We start from the raw sequence: 20920 nt of genomic DNA, 5'->3' as shown, positions 1-20920 counted from the left end.
GGTATATTTTATTTTAGTGATTTGTTTTTCATTTTGCCAGGTTTTGTACTCTCTTGAATTGGCTGAGTGTTCTCCCTTGCAATTGGTGCAGCTTGGTTTTTCTTTTTCTTCATGATTTGTTCCGCTCTTACCACATCTTCCGCATGCAGGGGTTCGGGTGCATCGATCTTTGTGGTGACCGAACTTTTGACAATTGAAGCACCGGAGTGGTCCTGGTATGTATGTTTCCACCTTGACATTCATGCACCCAATTTTTATTTCTGGTGGGAGTTTGGTTGAGTTAAAGGTTAATACATGTGTTGGTGTGTATCATTTGGCCATTTCTTTTAATGATCATTCTCCTCACATCTGACACATTTTGTTTTGTTAGGTTGGTTTTAATTTCTTCTATGGTGCACTGTGCGAGTTCTTCACACCTCACTACTCCTCTGGAGGTGTTCAGGAATTTCTATGGGTAAACTTTTATTTTTATTCCATCGAAAGTTGTCCAGTTTAGGAGTCTTTCGGATTGGGCTTCTCTATCCATTTGGACCAATAATGTGCCATTGGTCATTTTTTTTCACTGGAACAGGTTTCAGGCTTTTCAGAGTATTTTCAATTTTAAATGGAGAAATTTTGGTAAAGGATTCTTTATTAGTAGGTTCTATCACTATATATTTAGAGGAGATTAGACTAGGGTAATTTCCTTGTTTTTGTTTCTGTTTCGCTTGTGGTTCTGATCTGTCGTCAGAGTCAGAGATGTCTGAGACATCAGAGGGAGTTCTTTTTTTTTTATTTTCTCCATATTATTTTTATTTAATTTCACTGGCCTTGGGCTCCGCCACCCTCCACAGAGTCCAATTTTCACTGGGAATTTACCACGAGGGAGTTCCCATTCGCCTTGGTTGATACGGATACACCTTAGCCAGTATACTCATATTTTGGGAAAGTTTATTCGCAGCTACTCATCTTTTTGTTCTGGAACATTTGTTTTTATTTTAGTCCAAGACAAACCCGATGTGTATGGAGTTAGCTTTTGGTTCTCAAAATATGATTGACCCTCAGCCACCGCTTTCTACCATATTTTGGGGTATAGTTGTTAGTGGGATTAGTATGGGTTTGGGATGGGAAAATTAGTGGTTAATTGCAGGCTTGGTATGGGTTATATTATTTTTTTTTTTTTTTTTTTTTTTTTTACAAGGTTTGGACTTGAAGACATCCAAGTTGTAGTAAGGAGGGAAGCAGGTAGACGGAACAGAGTTCCACAGACGTGCAGTTCTAAGAAAGAAGCTTTGTTCATGGAATCTACGTTTTGATTTAGCCATAGATAATGAGTGGGGAAAGTTTTTGACAGTGGATTCAGCTAGACGGGTGTTTTTTATAAATAATTGGTGAGGGGGAACCAGAGATTGGAGTTCAGACGAGCACTTGCCATGGAAATAGCGATAAAACAAAGATAGGCTTGCAACGTCTCTTCTGTGGGAGAGAGGTTGCAGGGAAGAGAAAAGGGCATCGCCCACTAAGCCACGAAGTCTATTTTGTACTCTGTCAAGGCAGGATAGGCTGTTTTTAGTAGCTCCTGCTCAGATATGGCAGCAGTATTCCATCCTTGGACGTACTTGGCTTTTATATAGATAGAGAATTGCATCAGTAGTAAAATATCTTCTGGAGCGGTAGAAGGATCCCACCATCTTTCCAGCAACCTTGGCAACAGACTTGATGTACGTGTTCCATTTCAGATCAAGAATGAAGGTCAAGCCTAGAAGCTTGTCAAAACATGGGGCTTCTCCTAGATGAGAGCCATCCCTTTCAATTGATGCCAGATGGGGATCAGAGCGTTGATGATGTAAAGATAGGATAATGGGGCTTATCATGAGTAGCCAATTGATTGGATTGGGCCCCTCTGACCGCCCGTCTAGCCCAGTACAAGGCCAAAGTGGAGTGTTGCACCCAATACCTTTTTTTTCCCTAGGTATCAAGTACTCAGCCACCAGGATCCTTTTCCCAGGCATCACGAGTCGCCACCCACGGCCAACAGATAGCCCCATTGAGAGGCTTTTACTTTCTGCAGGAGGGGGGCAGTCAGCGTATTCTAAAGCCCCACCGACAAGGTGACAAAGACTGTTGGATATTCCTGACTAAAACTTGGTGGATAAATCTGACATAGACTAAAGTTTATTTGTATCAAATATGATTGGATTGCAAAAAGCATTGTGAATTTTATTAAAGGCTAGCACAGTTATCAGGCATTGCTTGGAGCAAAAGTGTAACATATTTGTATTAAAACTTCTATTTCTTCTTTATCTTTCTATCTTTCTCCCTCTTCTGGTTTTTCCTCATTCTTCTCATACATCCCATTCCTCTCTCTGGACATACAATAAACTCATTTTTATACATCACTCTGGGAATGAGTTGGCATAAAGAAATCAACTTGGAGTTACTTCCCCTTTAGTTGGTCTATATTATCTAGCTGGAAAACCGATCCCGTTCTCCGACAAAATTTGTGCCGGTTTAAGGTCAAAAAAAGAATAATTGTTTCTAAATTTTAAATATTATCCATACAAAGTAATATCGATCAAGAGAATACCAACTATGTTTTGTAGTTTTAGACATACAAACATGTTTTGTAGTTTTTGACATACAAACATACACAATGTTAATCTTATGCTAAATAGAGAACAGCAGTAAAGTAAGATGTCTCACTCATCGTCATGTTCAGTGCTTGGCCATGATTCATTAAAATTGCCTGAACTGATGTCATCGCTCAACGCAGTAGCAAACGCTTCAGAATCTGTGAGAAGAACATTCTTGTCTTGTTGTGCAGCTCTGATGGCAATCTGAAATAAACAAAATATTTTTTTATGAATTTCATCTTATTTAAGTTACAAAGACATTTTTAAGCTATATAACACACCTTCATTATTAAATATTAGCAGAAAAAACACGATGTTGCTCAGGGTTGAATGAAGATCACTATTTTGTATTTTTTTTACTATACTCATAATACCATAGTATTTTCTTTGTTTTTACTGACCCCCTGCTCCTGTTTAACTTAGAAGTTAAAGAACTTAATAGTTGGAAGAAGCTAAAAAACTTTCGGAATTAGTTTTTTATATATAAAACCAGATGTACATATTAGAATTTTTAGCCACAAAAATGTTTGGCACATGCAGGGTAACAGAGACTCAGAACCACTTCCATTGTCTTCCTCTGAAAATTTTATACATATGATAGAAATTTCATCAAAATAGAATATATTTAAAGATTTAAAGCAGGTTTATATCCCTTAGGTTAGGAGGGCACTTAGAGATTCAATACAACTTCTATTGTCTTCCTCAGAAAATTGTATATACAATTTAAATTTCGTCAAAATAGGATATATTTGAAGTTTTAAGTGGATTATGTTCTCATAGCCCCCTCATTGTCTTCCCAAGTAAATTTTACTTAGTACATTTATAAATTTTATGTAGATTCTCTAACTTTTCATTCTATAGGAACTACACACATACATTGAGCTTTATATGAAGAGACTATATCCTGATCATCCTATACTTATCCAAATATATTGATAATTTATCCATTTTTAATGCTGTGGCCTTGGGAGCAGCCGCAGCCGCATAAAGATATGCAAATGACCAAGCCAAATGCGCCAAGTGACGTCACAGCAGAGACAAAAGGACACAGATGTTCGGAAAAGTGGTATCGAGACATGACGATAGAAGCACATGTTCGAGACACACGGGGGATCACGTCACAGTACAGCTAAAAAGTCATACATGGCCAGAAAAGGAGAAATAAACTGTTTAAATATTTTTTTTAAAAATGCATTGTTGGAAATACCTGATATAAAGGCTTTTGTTAAAATGAGAAAGTGAATTGAGTTTTTTCTTTACTTCGGTTTCATTGTGACGGAGTCTACAACTTGTTGGGTCAGTTTACGACACCATTAAAAAAGGGTGTACAACATTACATTAATATATAATTAAAATCAACGTATAACGTTACACTTTAAAGCTTATCATTTGAGAATTGATTAAAAACAATAAGAAATTAATTAAAATAGAATAAAAGAACTTTAGTTATTGAAAAGTTGGGAAAATCTTTTTACAAAATTATGACCAATGTTTCCCCACCATACACATGCACATTTCACGAGTTGTAGTGCATCTGAACATTGTATACCAGGATTTCATTATTATAAGTTATTAATAAAAATTTAAAACTATTGTTTATTCTTCACCAGACATCTGCCATCTTGTTTCCCTGGGCTTGATTTTATTCAAGCTCTAATGTCTAGCAACTATTTTGGTAAACACCCACAAAATTATTAACCCTCTTACCACAAACAATCCAGAGCACATTTTTGATTGCCATGTGTCTAACATGAGTGACGAGGCCTACAAGATGAGAAAAAAGCATGATTTTCAGAAACATTTTTTCATGCTCAGAATTGTTGATGCATCAAATCACCTGCATCAGATGTTGGTTGCCAAGACTCTGCATCTTTTAAAATCTTCACACATTCCCCAAAACTATATCTGATGCCCCCTCCCTCCTATATACATGTATAAGCCCTTTTGATGAGTTGCAGCAGTGCACCTAAGCACTCTACACAATGAATCATTATTTTATCATCTGTTCTTTTTATTATAATAATGATAGTAATAATAATGATAATCCATAAAATTGCCAGTTGGATTTTTAAATTTAGACCAAAGTAATATTGCATCTGACACATCCATATTTGCTTCTGCCTAGCAACTTTGTCTTCAGCTTCCCTTTTTGGTTTTTATAAGTTACTAGCGGGGGTACCCGGCGTTGCCCGGGTGTTTGTAGGTGTGTGTGGTGTTAAATAAAAAAGAAACCGGGGGGGGGGAGGTAGGATCGAACCCAAAGTCCTGAGGCGAAGTTTGAAAATAAAATCGGCCAGCAAGAATGAGTTAGTGAAAGATGTTTGAATTTATTTAAGTAAGAACCAAATTGACAGGTGCGCGCCCGGAAGTCGTCGAGCGTTAGGACAACGACGACATTAATGACCAGGTTTGTTTGTTATAAGCAAAGTAAAAAAAAGAAAACAATGTTAAAACTTAAGAGGGAAAAAAAACACAAAAAACTAACGTAAGGCAAACGAACGATGAAAACAGAAAACAAACACGTGAAAAATGGCTTAAATAAGCCTGTTTCGATATTAAAATTTAAAAAATCGGTGGGTACCCGGGTGTTTTGGGGTGTGTGGTCGGGGGTGGATAAGTTAATTAAAAAAAAAAGAACAGAAAAACGAACGTTACGTGAAAAATGGTTTAAATAACACTGGTTCAATATTTAAATTTAAAAAATCGAAAAAAAAAAAAAGACATCTCACACCACAATTCGAACCCAAAACTTTTAGATAACGAACCAACGCAATAATCAACTGACCTAACGCGACGTGCATGAAATTTGTTCAGTTTTTCAACTATTTAAAGTAAATCAGGTCATGACGTCATCTGGCGCATGCGTAGAACCGCTCGTCGTCACGAGAAGACCGTTTTTGTTGATCCTCCTCCCTGTTGAAAATTGTCGATTTCGGGGTGAAAAAATAAACATTTTTGGCCAATTTTTCGATATTTTTCGAGCGAAGGATGGGGCTTCGATATGATACTGAGTTTGTGAATTTTCGTCGTGTCTGTTGAAAGTTTTTAGCAGACACATAAACATACATACATACATTTTCGCTTTTACATATATAGACTAGGGGGGGGATAATAGTTTCAGAATTATTTTCATGTATAATATGTAAATATTTGATAATTATTAATTGCGCGGAATTTTCTTTAAAATGTTATCTTTTATAGAAATCAAATCCGCTTACAGAAAAACGGTTGCTAAGCACGTCATGCGCTGAGCTGACTAAAGTATTCTCTTAAAAATAGAAAACTGTCTAACTAGACTAATCATTTTTTATTCTGAGTTCGTTAATTAAAAAAAAATTATTTTCAGGTTTTTCAAATTTGATTTCCAAACAAAATGTACTAAGTACATGCGTTTAACTTCTTATTTGTACTTAAGGTAGAATTGTTTTTTAGTGGTCACAAAAAAAAAAATTTAAAAAAATATATATAACAAATAAAAAGGTACTTGTGCACTTATGCTACCATGTTGAAATAACGTTATTATTTAGAAACACATTCTTAACATGGGAAGGAAAGGTGTTTTTTTATTAATTATTCTGTACTTTCACGTAACAATTAAATAAAAAAGATATCATGAAACTTGAATTTATTTTTAACTCATTGTCAAGACCATTTTTTCGAATCTGTAAAACAAATCCGTTTTTTTTTAATTAAGGATATCTAAATAATAATAATAATAATAATAATAATAATAATTAGGCGGTTCGATATAGAATTTCATTGTGATGCATTTTGTAAATATTTACCTGGTTTCCACCTTAACATCTTTTTTTAAAATGACTACCTTTAGAGATTTTCGGGTATGGTGAAAACGAATATCGCATTTAAATTTTCCATATATTAAGCAACGTTATTTTTTACGTTATTCCTGATGGCCATCCTGGTATGTGCGTTTAGTTTCTCAGGGTTGCATTTGCTTGCTTGCACATACCAAGATGGCCACCAGCGATAACATAAGAAATGACATTGCTTAATATCTGGAAAACTACTTATTTGCAGAAAATTTAAATGCGAGATTCGTTTTCAGCATACCCTAAAACCTATAAAAGTAATCATTTTAAATGTTAAGGTGGAAACAAGGTAAAATATTACTTTTATTTCTTTGTTTACATAATTGAATTTTCAGTAAAACAACAGAATAGAAACGACAAAAAATTGCCATCAACTGGTGAATATATAGTTGTTGCTTATCAGGATTCCTGGTATCCTGGTACTGTGAAAGTTACATCGAGAATTCATGTAGAGTACGATTTATGTTTGCATCTCAGAAAATAGCGGTATATTTTGGGCCAGATAGAGAGGATTTACAAAATTGTAAATTGTACTGGTCCCAAAATACATAAGTTCTGGTCGACTATGGGAATTTCCATCTTTTACAGAAATCCAAACTCTATATAAAAAAATTTCTTTGATTTATTTCTGAGATTAATTCATATCTACTCAAATTTTTATTTCTTTGAGGGGAGTAGTAAATACCGGCCATGAATGCTCTTTAGGCGTTCAATGGCTACACCCAAGATTAAGCTCTTCTTTGGTGAGGAGGCAGGAAAATGCCTATTCTTAATAAAGCTATATTTAAATACTACTATAATACTTAGTTTTGTTCATAAATAGACACCCACTGTATGATACCATGCACCAGTTTTAAAAAGAATTGAAATTTGTACATCTGAATTTATAATTCATGGCTTGTGATAAAGAGATACACGAAATTTGACTGCAACACACAATTTTACATGAGCGTGCCAAGTTTCATGAAAATAGGTTTAAAAATAATTAAATGGTGGCGAAATTGCCACATTTCTTGAAATGTTGAGGTCTGTAATTTAGCCCACATTTTCTAAAGAAAAATGTCCACAGAAAGCCTAAATTTTGGCACTTAAAATTCTCATAACTTTTGAATTACTGATGGTATTTGCATAATTCAAATGGGTTTAAGCAACTTTTACATAGCTCTTTTCATGCAAGTTGATAAAATAACAATTATCTCAAAAGAAAAAATCAACTTGTAATGCTAAAATAATAGCTCAAACATTACACGGAATGTAAGTAATGATTCATATAATACAAAGAAGATAAGTAATGATTCATATAATACAAAGAAGATAAGTAATGATTCATATAATACAAAGAAGATAAGTAATGGCTCAGATAATACAAAGAAGTAAAGTAATGGCTCAGATAATACAAGAAAGGTAAACAACGGCTCAAATAATACAAGAAAGGTAAACAACGGCTCAAATAATACAAGAAAGGTAAACAACGGCTCAAATAATACAAGAAAGGTAAACAACGGCTCAAATAATACAAGAAAGGTAAACAACGGCTCAAATAATACAAGAAAGGTAAACAACGGCTCAAATAATACAAGAAAGGTAAACAACGGCTCAAATAATACAAGAAAGGTAAACAACGGCTCAAATAATACAAGAAAGGTAAACAACGGCTCAAATAATACAAGAAAGGTAAACAACGGCTCAAATAATACAAGAAAGGTAAACAACGGCTCAAATAATACAAGAAAGGTAAACAACGGCTCAAATAATACAAGAAAGGTAAACAACGGCTCAAATAATACAAGAAAGGTAAACAACGGCTCAAATAATACAAGAAAGGTAAACAACGGCTCAAATAATACAAGAAAGGTAAACAACGGCTCAAATAATACAAGAAAGGTAACCAACGGCTCAAATAATACAAGAAAGGTAACCAACGGCTCAAATAATACAAGAAAGGTAAACAACGGCTCAAATAATACAAGAAAGGTAAAAAACGGCTCAAATAATACAAGAAAGGTAAACAACGGCTCAAATAATACAAGAAAGGTAAACAACGGCTCAAATAATACAAGAAAGGTAAACAACGGCTCAAATAATACAAGAAAGGTAAACAACGGCTCAAATAATACAAGAAAGGTAAACAACGGCTCAAATAATACAAGAAAGGTAAACAACGGCTCAAATAATACAAGAAAGGTAAACAACGGCTCAAATAATACAAGGAAAGTAAACAACAGCTCAAATAAATAAGAAAGGTAAACAACGGCTCAAATAATACAAGAAAGGTAAGCAACGGCTCAAATAATACAAGGAAAGTAAGTAATAGCTCAAATAATATAAGGAAGGTGAGTAATAGCTCAAATAATATAAGGAAGGTGAGTAATGGCTCAAATAATACAAGAAAGGTAAGTAATGGCCCAAATAATACAAGGAAGGTAAGTAATTGCTCAAATAATACATGGAAAGTAAGTAAGAATTAAAATAATACAAGAAAGGTAAGTAATGGCTCAAAATAATATAAGGAAGATAAGTAATAGCTCAAAATAATACGAGGAAAGTAAGTAATGATTGATATAATACAAGGAAGATAAGTAAGGGTTCAAACTATACAAGGAAGGCAAGTAATGGCTCAAATAATACAAGGAAGGTTAGTAACGGTTTAAATAATACAAGGAAGAGAAGCAATAGATCAAATAATACACGGAAAGTAAGTAATGATTCATATAATATAAGGAAGGTAAGTAATGGCTCAAATAATATGAGGAAGGTAGGTAAAGATTAAAAAATACAAGGAAGGTAAGTAATGACTCAAATTATACAAGGAAAGTAAGTAATGGGTCAAAGAATTTAAGGTAGGTAATGGCTCAAATTATGCAGGAAGGTGGGTAATGGGCCAAATAATACAAGGAAGGTAAGTAATGGGTCAAATAATAAAAGGAAGGTAAGTAATGGCTCAAATTATACAAGGAAGGTAAGCAATGGCTCAAATAATACAAGAAAGGTAAGCAATAGCTCAAATAATACAAGGAAGGTAAGCAATGGCTCAAATAATACAAGAAAGGCAAGTAATTGCTCAAATTATACAAGGAAGGTAAGTAATGGCTCAAATTATATAAGGAAGGCAAGTAATGTCTTAAATAATACAAAGAAGGTAAGCAATAGTTCAAATAATACAAGGAATGTAAGTAGTGACTTAAATAATTCAATGGAGAATAGTGAATATTATAATCCATAAAAATCTATTTCTCCTAAATTTTATTGAAATAACTACTGAAAAAAATAGTGTTAAAAAAACAAAATTTCCATTACTTTTTTTTTTGTATAACTTTAAAAATATGCGACCAACAAAATTTTTCACAAAAATGGAAATGTATCCCGGAAAACGCCAGGTAACTAAAACTAGTTATTTATAAGTAGGGCTATGACAGCAGCATGTTCTTTTCATTGTTTTGACTGTCAGGTATATATCTGACACAGTTAGATACAATTAATCAACCGAGGACCACATCACTCTACATAAAAACATATATCAATGGATCTATTACGAGGGGTGTGCAATAAGTAATGCCCCTGACCCACTTCCCATAGCAGTAGAGCAACAAAACATAGCACAATTATTAGTCTTTCTCTACATAGGAACCACCCAGAGTTATGCATTTCTCCCATCGTTTGATGCAGCTCTGGAGACCATATTTGTGGAACACCCCAAGTTGGTCCTCCAACCACGACATGACTTCAGAAATCAAGGCTGCATCATCTGGGAAATACTTTCCTTTCAAAAACAACTTCATGGTTGGGAAGAGGTGAAAGTCAGAGGGTGCAAGGTCAGGAGAATAGGGAGGATGGGGGAGGATTTCATAACCACACGCCCGTGCTTCTGATCTGACGACATGCGAATTGTGGACCAGGATGTTGTCCTGGAGGAGGAGGGTACCTTTGCTGATCTTTCCCTGCCTTTTGATTTTGATAGCTTCCCTTAACTTCCTCAAAAATTAAGCATAATAGGCTCCTGTAATTGTGGTACCCTTTGCCAGGAAATTTGTCATCACTACTCCGTCCTGGTCCCAGAAGACTGTGAGCATGACCTTGCCAGCGGAGGGCTACACCCTTACCTTCTTTGGAGGTGGTGAGTCCAAGTGCTTCCACTGCATTGACTGGGCTTTTGTCTCTGGATCATAGTGATGGACCCAGATTTCATTCTGTGTAATCAGTCTTTTGAAAAACTTTCACTCATCTTCTTGGCACATCTCCAAATTCATCCTCGAGCACTCAACACGTTCTCGATTCTGGAATGGTGTGAGCAACCTGGGAATCCATTTGGCAGATACGTTATGCATATGCAAATGGTCATGAATGATAGTTTCCACAGACCCTGTACTAATCTTGACATCTTGGGCTATTTGGCGAATAGTAATGCGCCGATCTTCTAAAATAGCAGCCTCAACTTGACGGACAGATTCCTCATCAATGGCAGAAGGGGGGGGGGGCGACCAGGTCTGGGAGCTGTTTCCACAGACTTCCGGCCATGTTTGAATTCACGATGCCAGCGTTTTACAAGGTCATATGATGGGGCATTATCACCATAAGTTTCTTTCATTTCATCAAAAGTCTCCTGTGGTGTGCATCCTTTCAAATACAAAAACCGGATCACTGCTCGACATTCAACACCTGACTCAGTTCAAACACCTGTAAAACAGAAACCACAATTAGTGTAATTTGCCACATAATCTGTAGAGATATGTCATTGCACATGCAAAATTTCAGCTAGATCAGACAACTGGAAGTGGATCAGGAGCATTACTTATTGCACCCCCCTCGTACCTGAGAATCAAAACAAGGAAAAGAATATGCTGTTGTCATAGCCCTAATTATAAGAAATGGTGGTACTTGTGCAGTTTATAGACAGTGCTGGAATAATGTTATTTAAAAAACCATTCTTAACATGGGAGGAGGGGTGGGTTTTTCTACTATTACTACTTTGGCTAACAATTTAACAAACAAAAAATATTGTAAAAATTGAATTTTATTTGAAAATACTATCTTTAATAAAAGAACAGGCTATAAACTGCACAAGCACCGAAATGATAAATAAAGGGAAAATAATTCACTGTGATTATCTCAAAAAATTGTTGCTGTGAAATAGAAATCTCTAACATCAAAAAGTTTTTTTAAAAAATGCACTATGAAAGAGATGTTACAAGAATACTGAAAACTAGTTGAACTACCTGGGAATATTTCTACTTGCATTATTATTTTGTAACAAAGTATTATTTTTAAGTCAAACATATGTTTTCTGCTGTTTGTTCAAAGCTTTTTCTTAACTCTTAAACATAAAAATAATATGTTAAAAGCTAGCACTAATGTCCCTTATTTTTTATTAAAAGAATTTGTGTAAACATTATTGCAGTCAGTGTAAAACTACTTGATTTAAAAACGCATGTAAGATGATCATGGCAGTGTAGGGAACACACGAGGCATGTTCACAGTATTATTTTTTCTTTTTTTTTATTTCAACTAATAATTTGTTTTCTGATTTTTGCAGTAACTAATAAATAATAGAAATTGAAATATTACAAATTTTTTCTTTCATTTTTTTATATATTAATCAATAACTTGTTTCAGTTTTGTTTTTTACAAGTAATTAATTAACAAATAATAAAATCAGTACTTTTTATAAATGTAATTGAAATTACAAATTTACAACAAAGCTTTAAATTTAAAAAAATCAGAAGTGAAAGATATTCAGATGTTCACTACAATAAACCAAATTTTTCAAAAATTAAAATCACTAAAGTCTTTAAAAAAATTCAAGAGATCCCAAAATCACTAAAAAAAATAATAAAAATAAAAATCACTCCAAACAAATCCCAAATGCAAAAAACCTTTTAGCTATTTTTCAAATGATTTACCTTTTGCTAACAAAGCAAAAGAAAAACAATACCTTTGTTTGGCTTTTTTCCAAGGATTTCTGAGGACTGGGGTAATAAAATCCGAGAAGGGGTGGAACTTCATCAAACAAAGTTCTGCAATCATAAAAGAACATGACATTGGAAGTTTCAGAAATAAAAAATATCTCTATGCTACTATAATGGAAATTTGGTATCTGTCAGAACAACCATTATGAAATAGAAAGGAACAGTTCATAGGCTGGCAAACTTAAACCAGACCGGCTGATACAGGAGTAAATTAAAGTGATCTTGGTGTAAAAATGCAGGTTGCTGAGTGTTTAATTCAATTGCAATTCAAAAAGATCAAATGATTATTGACACAAGAAAATAAAATGAAAGATAAAAGTAAAACTTGTTGTCTTTCTTATGTATTACACAAGAAAACAGGCATCAAAATCAATCACCTGTATCTTCGCCTTAAATTATGCTAATCCGATTAAAATAGACTTGAGGCATATTCATTTTAATATCTGTTTTGCACGTTTGCATGTGTTGGACTAGAAACCGACTTCCAAACTAACTTATCTCTGGCCAGGTCTTAATTTTTCTTTCTCTCAAATCCATCATTATCATGTCCTCCAATGTTTTCATTGACCTTACCTTCCAACTAATTCAACGACCTCGACTGTTCACCTCCATATTTTTTCGAAAATCTTATTTCTTAACTCATTAAACTATTGAGTAGTGTAAAGGTGGTGATGGGAGAGGGGGAGGTCGGGCTTTTTGCCCATAGGCCTTGCCTGTTTATATGACCCATCTGTCTGTCATCATCATCATTGTTGTCCTCTAAATAGTGGTGAGACATTATAGGAGTCAGCCAAGGAGAAGGAAAAAACTGGGTGCTTATTGAAGAGAATCGCATCAAAACCCTTGGAGTGACCATTTTGAAGCAGATTTAGAATCTCTTCCTAGATGACAGGTTCTTTTTTTCTGGTCTCCATTTGTTATGATTCACAGACGTTCAAAAATTTATTCAACTGGCCAGCCTTAGAAGAAAACACCGGCAGTTAATAGAAAACTTTCTTATTGAAGAAAAATCCTTAAAGCATTTTGGTTTAGCCTGAATCCATTAACTATAAGACACAGATGTTGAAAGTTTAGAAGACCCTTTTCAAGAGAAAAGAAAAATCAGAATGAGAAAGACAAAACTGAAGTAGTTTAAAAGGAAAGAAAAAGAAAGCATTATCTTTACAGGAAATAGAAAAAAAAAACAACAGTTTTTTCCTTTAAGTATTTTTGGGTAAGAAAATTCAAGAATATTTAAGCTCTAAAGTTTTTATATAATCCAAAAAATTTAGTCTTACATAACTTATATAAAGAAAGAAAATATCGAGGGAAGCAAACTAAAAAGAAAGCCTTTTGAAGAAGCATTTTAGGCTTTTTATATTGAATTTTATTTTATAAAACTGGACTTAATTACTCTCTGGGCATAGTTATTATTTGCTCCTTTGTTGTTCCTTTTTTTTTTTTTTATTGTTACCTGAAGATAGATTTTGATAATAATTAAATCTCATCACTTTTAATGTGATCAAACCAACAGCGTTTCCAGTTCTATATACATCTCTCTATACTATCCAAATTTAATCTTCCTCTGAGGCAATCAAAATCTGTCTGAGTTTAACATAAAGATTCCCAATTTTGAAAAAATGCACCCGAAACAATTAGAGTGTAGATCAGCTAAAATGTTGTGAAAATAATAACCAAGAAGAAAATAGTAATCTAAATAATCCAACTTATCATCCAAAGCTTAACAATTCTGAAACATGATATATTTTTATTACAGTTTTAAAAGTTTATCTTCATTGGTCTGTTTGTGTGCTAAGGCAAAACTAAAGACGTGCAAAAGCAACAACCACTTTGCTTAGTGACCAGAGAGAAAAGAAAACGATTTTAATCTTTTTCTCTTGTTTTTTCTTGCATGCACTGCCCCTTGACCTTTAAATCTGTTATTAACATTATTTTCACTCGTGTACTGTATGATTTTATATTTGTATCCTGTTTAAAAGCTCAAGTTCATATTATATTATCTTCTTTGTTTGTAATTACGCCAGTCTGGCACCCAACCACTGACTGAGCAGTCTCCTCAGTACATACATTGCATAACAGTGCATTTGAAACTTAAAAGGAGTTTATGATAAAGCATTTATTGGTTAAATGTTTTGAGGGGTAAAATCCAGAATATTTAACAGTTGAGAACTCAGACAAAAAATAAAAATAAAAATAAATAATTTATACCACCATAAAATTTATCAACCCATATACATTTCATCTTCATCCAATCCTGTTTAACATCCGTTTTACATGCTGATATGCATTAGATGGTTAAAGAAATTGACTTTCAAACTAACCTATCTTTGGACAAGTCTTTATTTATCCCTCTTTATGCAGGTGTATTTTTACTACTTCTTTTCATGTTTTCCTTGACCTTCCCTTGCCAACTGGACCAGCTACCTCAACTGTTCCACATCTACTAAGCCAAGAACTGCCGTTCATTCTTTTAAAATGGCCATACCATACGTCTCCTGTTTGCACACATCTCCCTATACTGTCCAGAGGTCATCAGAACTATGTCTATCTTTGAAACTCACATCCATTGTATAATTCTCATATCATGTCCTCAACCCTCACATTTAACATTTTGTTTTAAACAAAAAATAAAAAAACAAATAATTTATAGCAACTGCAATAGAATTAAATTCTTTATTAAGATTTTTTTATTTGAAAATTATATTTTGATGTAGGTTGTCTTATTGACACAAAAATATACCAATGGTGGCTGAGATTATAACTGAATGTCATAAAACTTAAGCGATTACATGTGATTTTACAAGCGATTTTGTTTGGGGATGGTTACCACTCAAACTTTAGAGTTAATGATAGGGTAAGTATTTTTGTTTTTCTTTAGTATCCATTCAGTATGAAATGAAATAAAGATAAACAATAATCTCAAGCTCCATTTTGATTTTCATAACACAGCTTTTATTGGAATAAAATTCTGAAATAAGCATCAAACATTAAATTTGAGTTTGTTCTTGACTGTTAACTATTTTGGAGGTTTACCATTTTTTTTTTATTATTATTCACTGTATTTTTTTTTTTTTTTACATAGGCTTCACCACTTATCAAGGCCGATAGGCCACTCAAGGATAAGGGTTAAAGAGTAGTCAAAAGGACAATATAGTAATCGATAGTAATGGAAGTTCGGTAAATTCGTTAACTTAAGTGGAACGGCTCATCAGAAACTTGTTCACGTTGGACTTGAAGACAACCATATTATAGACCGCTGGAAAGCAGGAAAACGGAAGACAATTCCACAGGCATATCATATCTTAAAAGTATATCACTTAATCTCTTTTAGTTTCTTGTAATTGGCTAGGGTATTATGGCTGAAGTTGCTGAATACCTTAATAGATTTAAATGTATTTTTTTTTTTTTTCAATTTTCACCCCATACAAGGCACAGTGCCACTTTGAAGCAGGGGGCTACTATTAAGGACTTAATTAGCGGGGTCATTATGAAGGGAGATGAGTAGAAAGATGCTTGTTAACATTACACGAACTTCTGCATATCATTGCAGTTGGGAAAGCAGAATCCCGGAAGGGAGTTCCAAAGACCCGCAGTTCTGGGGAAGAAACTATTGGAGTAAAAGGCTTTCTTGCACCTAGGGATCTCTACTGTAAAGGGATGAGACTTAGTAGCTTGTCGGGTTTGTCAGGGGTGGTTACGTCGGGAAGGTACAAGTGTTTGCAGTTCGTCAGAGCATTCACCATTAAAGTATTTATAGAACAGGCAGAGGGATGCAACATCTCATCGATGGGACAGAGGCTGAAGCCTAGATGACAGTTCAGGACCTATCAGGTTGGCGACTCTCTTTTGAACCCTATCCAGGGGCGAGAGACAAGCAGCAGATGCACCAGCCCAGATATGACAACAGTACTCTATACATGGGCGAATGGTGGCCTTATAGAAGTATAGCATACTGTCAGGCGTAAGTAGTTTTCTAGCACGGTAGAGGGAGCCAACCTTCCTTGCAGCAGCCTTGGCAATGCTCTCAATGTATCTATTCCAGTTCATGTTCCCTGTAAACGTTAGGCCGAGGAGTTTAAAAGAAGTACTTTCAGGCAATGTGTTCTTGGCCATTGCTATTGGTGGTAGAGAAGGTTTCTTGTAGTTATTGAAGGAAACAAGCTTAGTCTTAGCAGCATTGAATGTGACCAACCATTTTTGTCCCCATTCCACTACAGATTGGAGGTCATCCTCTAGTGTTTCTGCCATTTCCTTAGATATGTGTTCATTTGTTTTCCCCTCATATCTGTTATAGAGAGTGGTGTCATCGGCAAATATACCCATCTCCGAAACAATTTTATCAGGGAGGTCATTTATGAATATCAGGAATAATAGAGGTCCAAGGATAGACCCCTGATGTACTCCCGCATTTATGTCATATTGTTTGGATGTACGACCGTCGAGGACAACTTTGATTTTTCTATTACTTAAGAAGGATTTAATTACATTATGAATTCTTCCAATGATTCCATATGATCTAATTTTCCTTAGAAGACCATCGTGCCATACCCTGTTAAAAGCCTTAGATATATCAAGGGCCACCGCTCTACCCTCTCCCGTTTTGTCCAATGAACGGTATATACGTTCAGAAACTACAGTTAAGATATCTGCTGTTGAACGGGCTTGCCTAAATCCATATTGTTTAGCAGCTGTTAGGTGCCGGACTAGGGCTTGATTAACTAAGGACTCAAATATTTTGGCGAAAAGCGGGAGGAGGCTAATGGGGCGATAATTTAGTGGGTCAGTTCTTTCACCAGAATTCTTGAAGACTGGTACCACAGAGGCGGTTTTCCAGCAGTCGGGAAAACAAGATTCGTTAAGGCATTTATTATAAAGTTTAGAGAGAACTGGAGCAACCTCGGCAGAGCATTTTTTTAATAGCACAGCTGGGATGAGATCTGGTCCACATGCTTTTGAGGTGTCTAGGTTTTTTATAATAGCATGTACCTGAGAAGGGGTGATTTTCAAATCGTCTAGTGTGACGTCTGTTCGCAGAGGAAAATCAGGGAGTGAGTGGTGTACCGAGTTCAGTGTGGAGTTGAGGCAAACTGACTGGCAAGCAGATTAGCCTTGTCAGTTGCCATGCAAGCAACCTCATGATTGTTTGATAGTGGGGGAATAGTTGACTGTCTATTATTTACTATGCTGTTGTAAAAAAAAATCCCGGGTTCCTAATTTCTGTGCTTCGATGCATTTTCTGGTGGTTTCAGAGTAATCTGTCTTAGCTGTCTCTATCACTCTCTTACAATTATTTCTAGCTTCTATAAACTTCTGTTTATTTGAGCTGGACTTATGTCGGTTGAATCTGTGGAACGCATGCTGCCTTTGACAAATGGCAGCTGCACAAGCAGAAGTAAACCATTGGGGAGAGTGGGGCTTGCTATAGAATTTCCGTGCGGGAACATGTGCTTCAATTGCAGTTTTGAACCATTCAGTGGTCTCATTTGCACACTGTTCCACTGGAAGAGTAAAGATATTTCGCCATGGGGTATCTCTGGTGAGCTCCCTGATGGCTTCCCAATCAGCCATTTTGTAATACCTCGTTGTTTTGAGTAGTGGGTCTTCAGTTTTAGGGCAAGAATTTAGGCTGATTTCTACCATTATCACAGCGTGATCAGCATTCCCGAGTGAGCTGTGGGCATTTGTTGTACAGTCATTGGGAACTGTTGTCAGAAAAAGATCTAGAAGTGAGGCATGTTGATCTTGCTGGTCTGGGAAACGTGTCGGAAATGTAACCAACTGAGATAGGGAATGGGATATAGAGAAGCTATGTGTTGCGCTACCAGCTACGTCTGTGTGATTAGAGAATCCTAGCCAGTTACTGTGGTGGACATTGAAGTCACCAAATACATGTATTTGTGCGCTAGTATCGAGGGAGAGTGCTATATCTATGCTGTCTGAGACTTTGTTTATTAGGGTACAGTCTTGGTTTGAGGGAGAGCGGTAGAGAAAATACAAGTAGCTAATATTGTGTTGCATATTTAGTCTGAAGCACATAAAGGCCTGGTCCTCTGATTCTAGTTTTATTTCTCTGGGGAGGGTGTTACGAATATAGACTCCAAGCCCATGCATATGTCTGTCAGAGTCCTTACGGTAGAGTGGGAGATAACCAGGCATGTTAAAGTGGTTAGAGGGAATGGAGGAGTGAAGGTTAGTTAAGTTATTATGAGTAATAATCTGCAATAACATATTTTCGATTGCACTCGAGGTTACTTTTAGCAAACATGTATGACATGTAGGCAAATTTGGGCATATTTTATTGGTTTGAAAACCTAGGTTCTTTTTTACCAATTGTCATAAAATTGTAACCATAGAATCGTATTATAATCCTCATAAAGCCTGCAAACTTTTATATAGTTTTGTCCCATAGCACCAAAGATATGGGCATTTCAATATTCAATTTGGCTACCAGTGTATATATATATATATATATATATACATACAGTACTGTTTCGCTGTTTCACAGCTCATCAGTGCGGCTAGACAGGCAACCACCTATATATATATATACCACCTTTTTTGGCAATTTTATAAGTTACAAATTTCAGCGACTATTGATCAGAATTTAACAAATGAAGGCTCGCTGGAAAGGTAATGACCTGAATTGTATAGTGAACTATGTGACACTTGCCCTTAAGGTCGCATATTAAGGGGATCATCCAGAGCCTATTTTTGGCACTTTTTACAGCCATAAAATGTTTCAATCAGTCATTTGTTTTCCTAGTTTTGCATATAAATTACAAAATATCTCATATTTCCCCAAAACCTCTGGCCTTGATAGAGGGGAGACTAAAACTTGCTGCTATAGTTTCAAATGATCTGAAATAACAACAAGAGAAGACTTGATTCCAAATATTTCTCATGTTATATCTCCCCTCTTTGGTTTTCATACATAAAGTAAATTTCACAGTGTATAAAGATTTGATACTGGAGATATTCATAATCGTACCCTATTTCCAAAAGAGGGGAGGTATAACATATGAAAAATATTTGGAATCAAGTCTTCCCTTGCTGTTATTTCAGATTATTTGAAACCATAGCTGCAAATTTTAGTCTTCCCTCCATCAAGGTCAGGAGTTTTGAGGAATATATATATATATATATATATATATATATATATATATATATATATATTGTATACTTTTTAATACATTGAGAATATAATTTAAATTCAATATTTTAACCACTGCTGGCCATGTTTTGTTTTTAGTCTTACTCCAAAGATATTTTTGCCGTTTTAAAATTTCATTGCATACAAAAAAAAAAAAAAAAAAAAAAAAAAAACTATCACAAACTTTGAAATCTTAGTACAGAAAATCAAGTGTTAACGGAATATTACCAATGACCGCAAGAAGAAAAGATAAAAAAAAATTTTTTAAATGGATATGAAAGTTCACTTTATGAAGATACTGAATAGTTTAACTATTAGTTAACAACATCGTCATACTAAGAATGGATTTCTAAATAATAACATTATTAGGTACTAGTGCAAGTGCACTTATTGATCCGTGCTGAAATAATAGCCTTATTTAGAAAGCCATTCTTAACATGGGAGTATTTTGTACATATAGTGTACTTTAATCTTACAATTTAATAAAAACAGATATCATAAAGCTTCAATTAAACTTGAAAATACTATTTTTTAAAAATAGTGCGGATATCACTAGCAGACTAGCAAGCACCCGTTATTATTTAGAAACATTGACATGGGGAGGAGGGAGGACAGGACGGTGTGGCGTATTTTATACTTTACAGTTAATTTTATAAGTCTACAAGTTAAAAAGTAAATTGGAATTTTATTTTTTTAAAAAAGAGTATAATTTGAGACCAAAATTAAGATTATTCAAGCTTAATCGTCACGATATTCCAATGTTCTATGGATAAAATAATCAAACTGTTGGTTAGGTTAGTGTTTTGTTTTATTTTTCAATAACTGATTTATAAACAAATACTTAAGTAAAAAGTTTTTACTTAACTATTTGTTTATAAACTAAAAAGAAAAACAATATTTTCGTTGTAAGACAAGTTTAGACACGACTTGAGAGGGGGGGAGGTAAATTTATTCAGTTTTACATAAAAAATATACTCACGTTAAAAAAATAATAATTCAAGAAATTATCAAATTAAAATAAATTTACAAACTTAAAAACTGTACTCTTTGTTTTCTAAATTTTGTAGTGTGTAACTAACTTTGTTTTACTTGACAACGGAGTTAGTTTCATCATTTTTTTTTTATATAAAGAGCTTTAAAAATGTACAGCTTAAAAAGTGTTTCAAATTTAAGCACAAACTCACTTATTTGATTTTGCCTTGGTCGAACTTGTCACCATTATTCAAATAGTTATATTATACAAAATAGTGTAAAATAAAAATTGAATAAGAGCAGATGACAAATATAAACTTTTGTTTCTTCCGCCATGTAAATGACGTCACAGTAGATCCGCATAAAAGTTGTAATTAGAAGAAATATTAAATG

At 34.5% G+C, this 20920-nt stretch overlaps 1 protein-coding gene across 2 annotated transcripts in view; it reads right to left on the bottom strand.

Moving 5' to 3' along the window:
- The window catches only part of LOC145277878 (uncharacterized), a 127294-nt gene extending 106417 nt beyond the window's left edge, over positions 1–20877 (bottom strand). The window contains exons 1-3 of one of the 2 annotated variants that reach the window (XM_080129866.1): positions 20740–20877; positions 12372–12453; positions 2683–2816 (exon numbers count right to left, since the gene is read on the bottom strand). In XM_080129866.1, coding sequence (XP_079985992.1) covers positions 2683–2816; positions 12372–12453; positions 20740–20774 — 251 coding nt within the window. In that variant the 5' untranslated portion in view covers positions 20775–20877. The remainder of the gene's footprint in view (positions 1–2682; positions 2817–12371; positions 12454–20739) is intronic. The other variant, XM_080129867.1, reaches the window with a different exon arrangement.
- Between the last annotated feature and the right edge of the window lie 43 nt (positions 20878–20920).

The sequence above is a fragment of the Euprymna scolopes genome, chromosome 6 (genome assembly GCF_053919585.1).
Source record: "Euprymna scolopes isolate OS-2025 chromosome 6, ASM5391958v1, whole genome shotgun sequence".
Taxonomy (NCBI): Eukaryota; Metazoa; Mollusca; class Cephalopoda; order Sepiida; family Sepiolidae; genus Euprymna; species Euprymna scolopes.
This window is presented reverse-complemented; position numbering and strand designations above follow the sequence as displayed.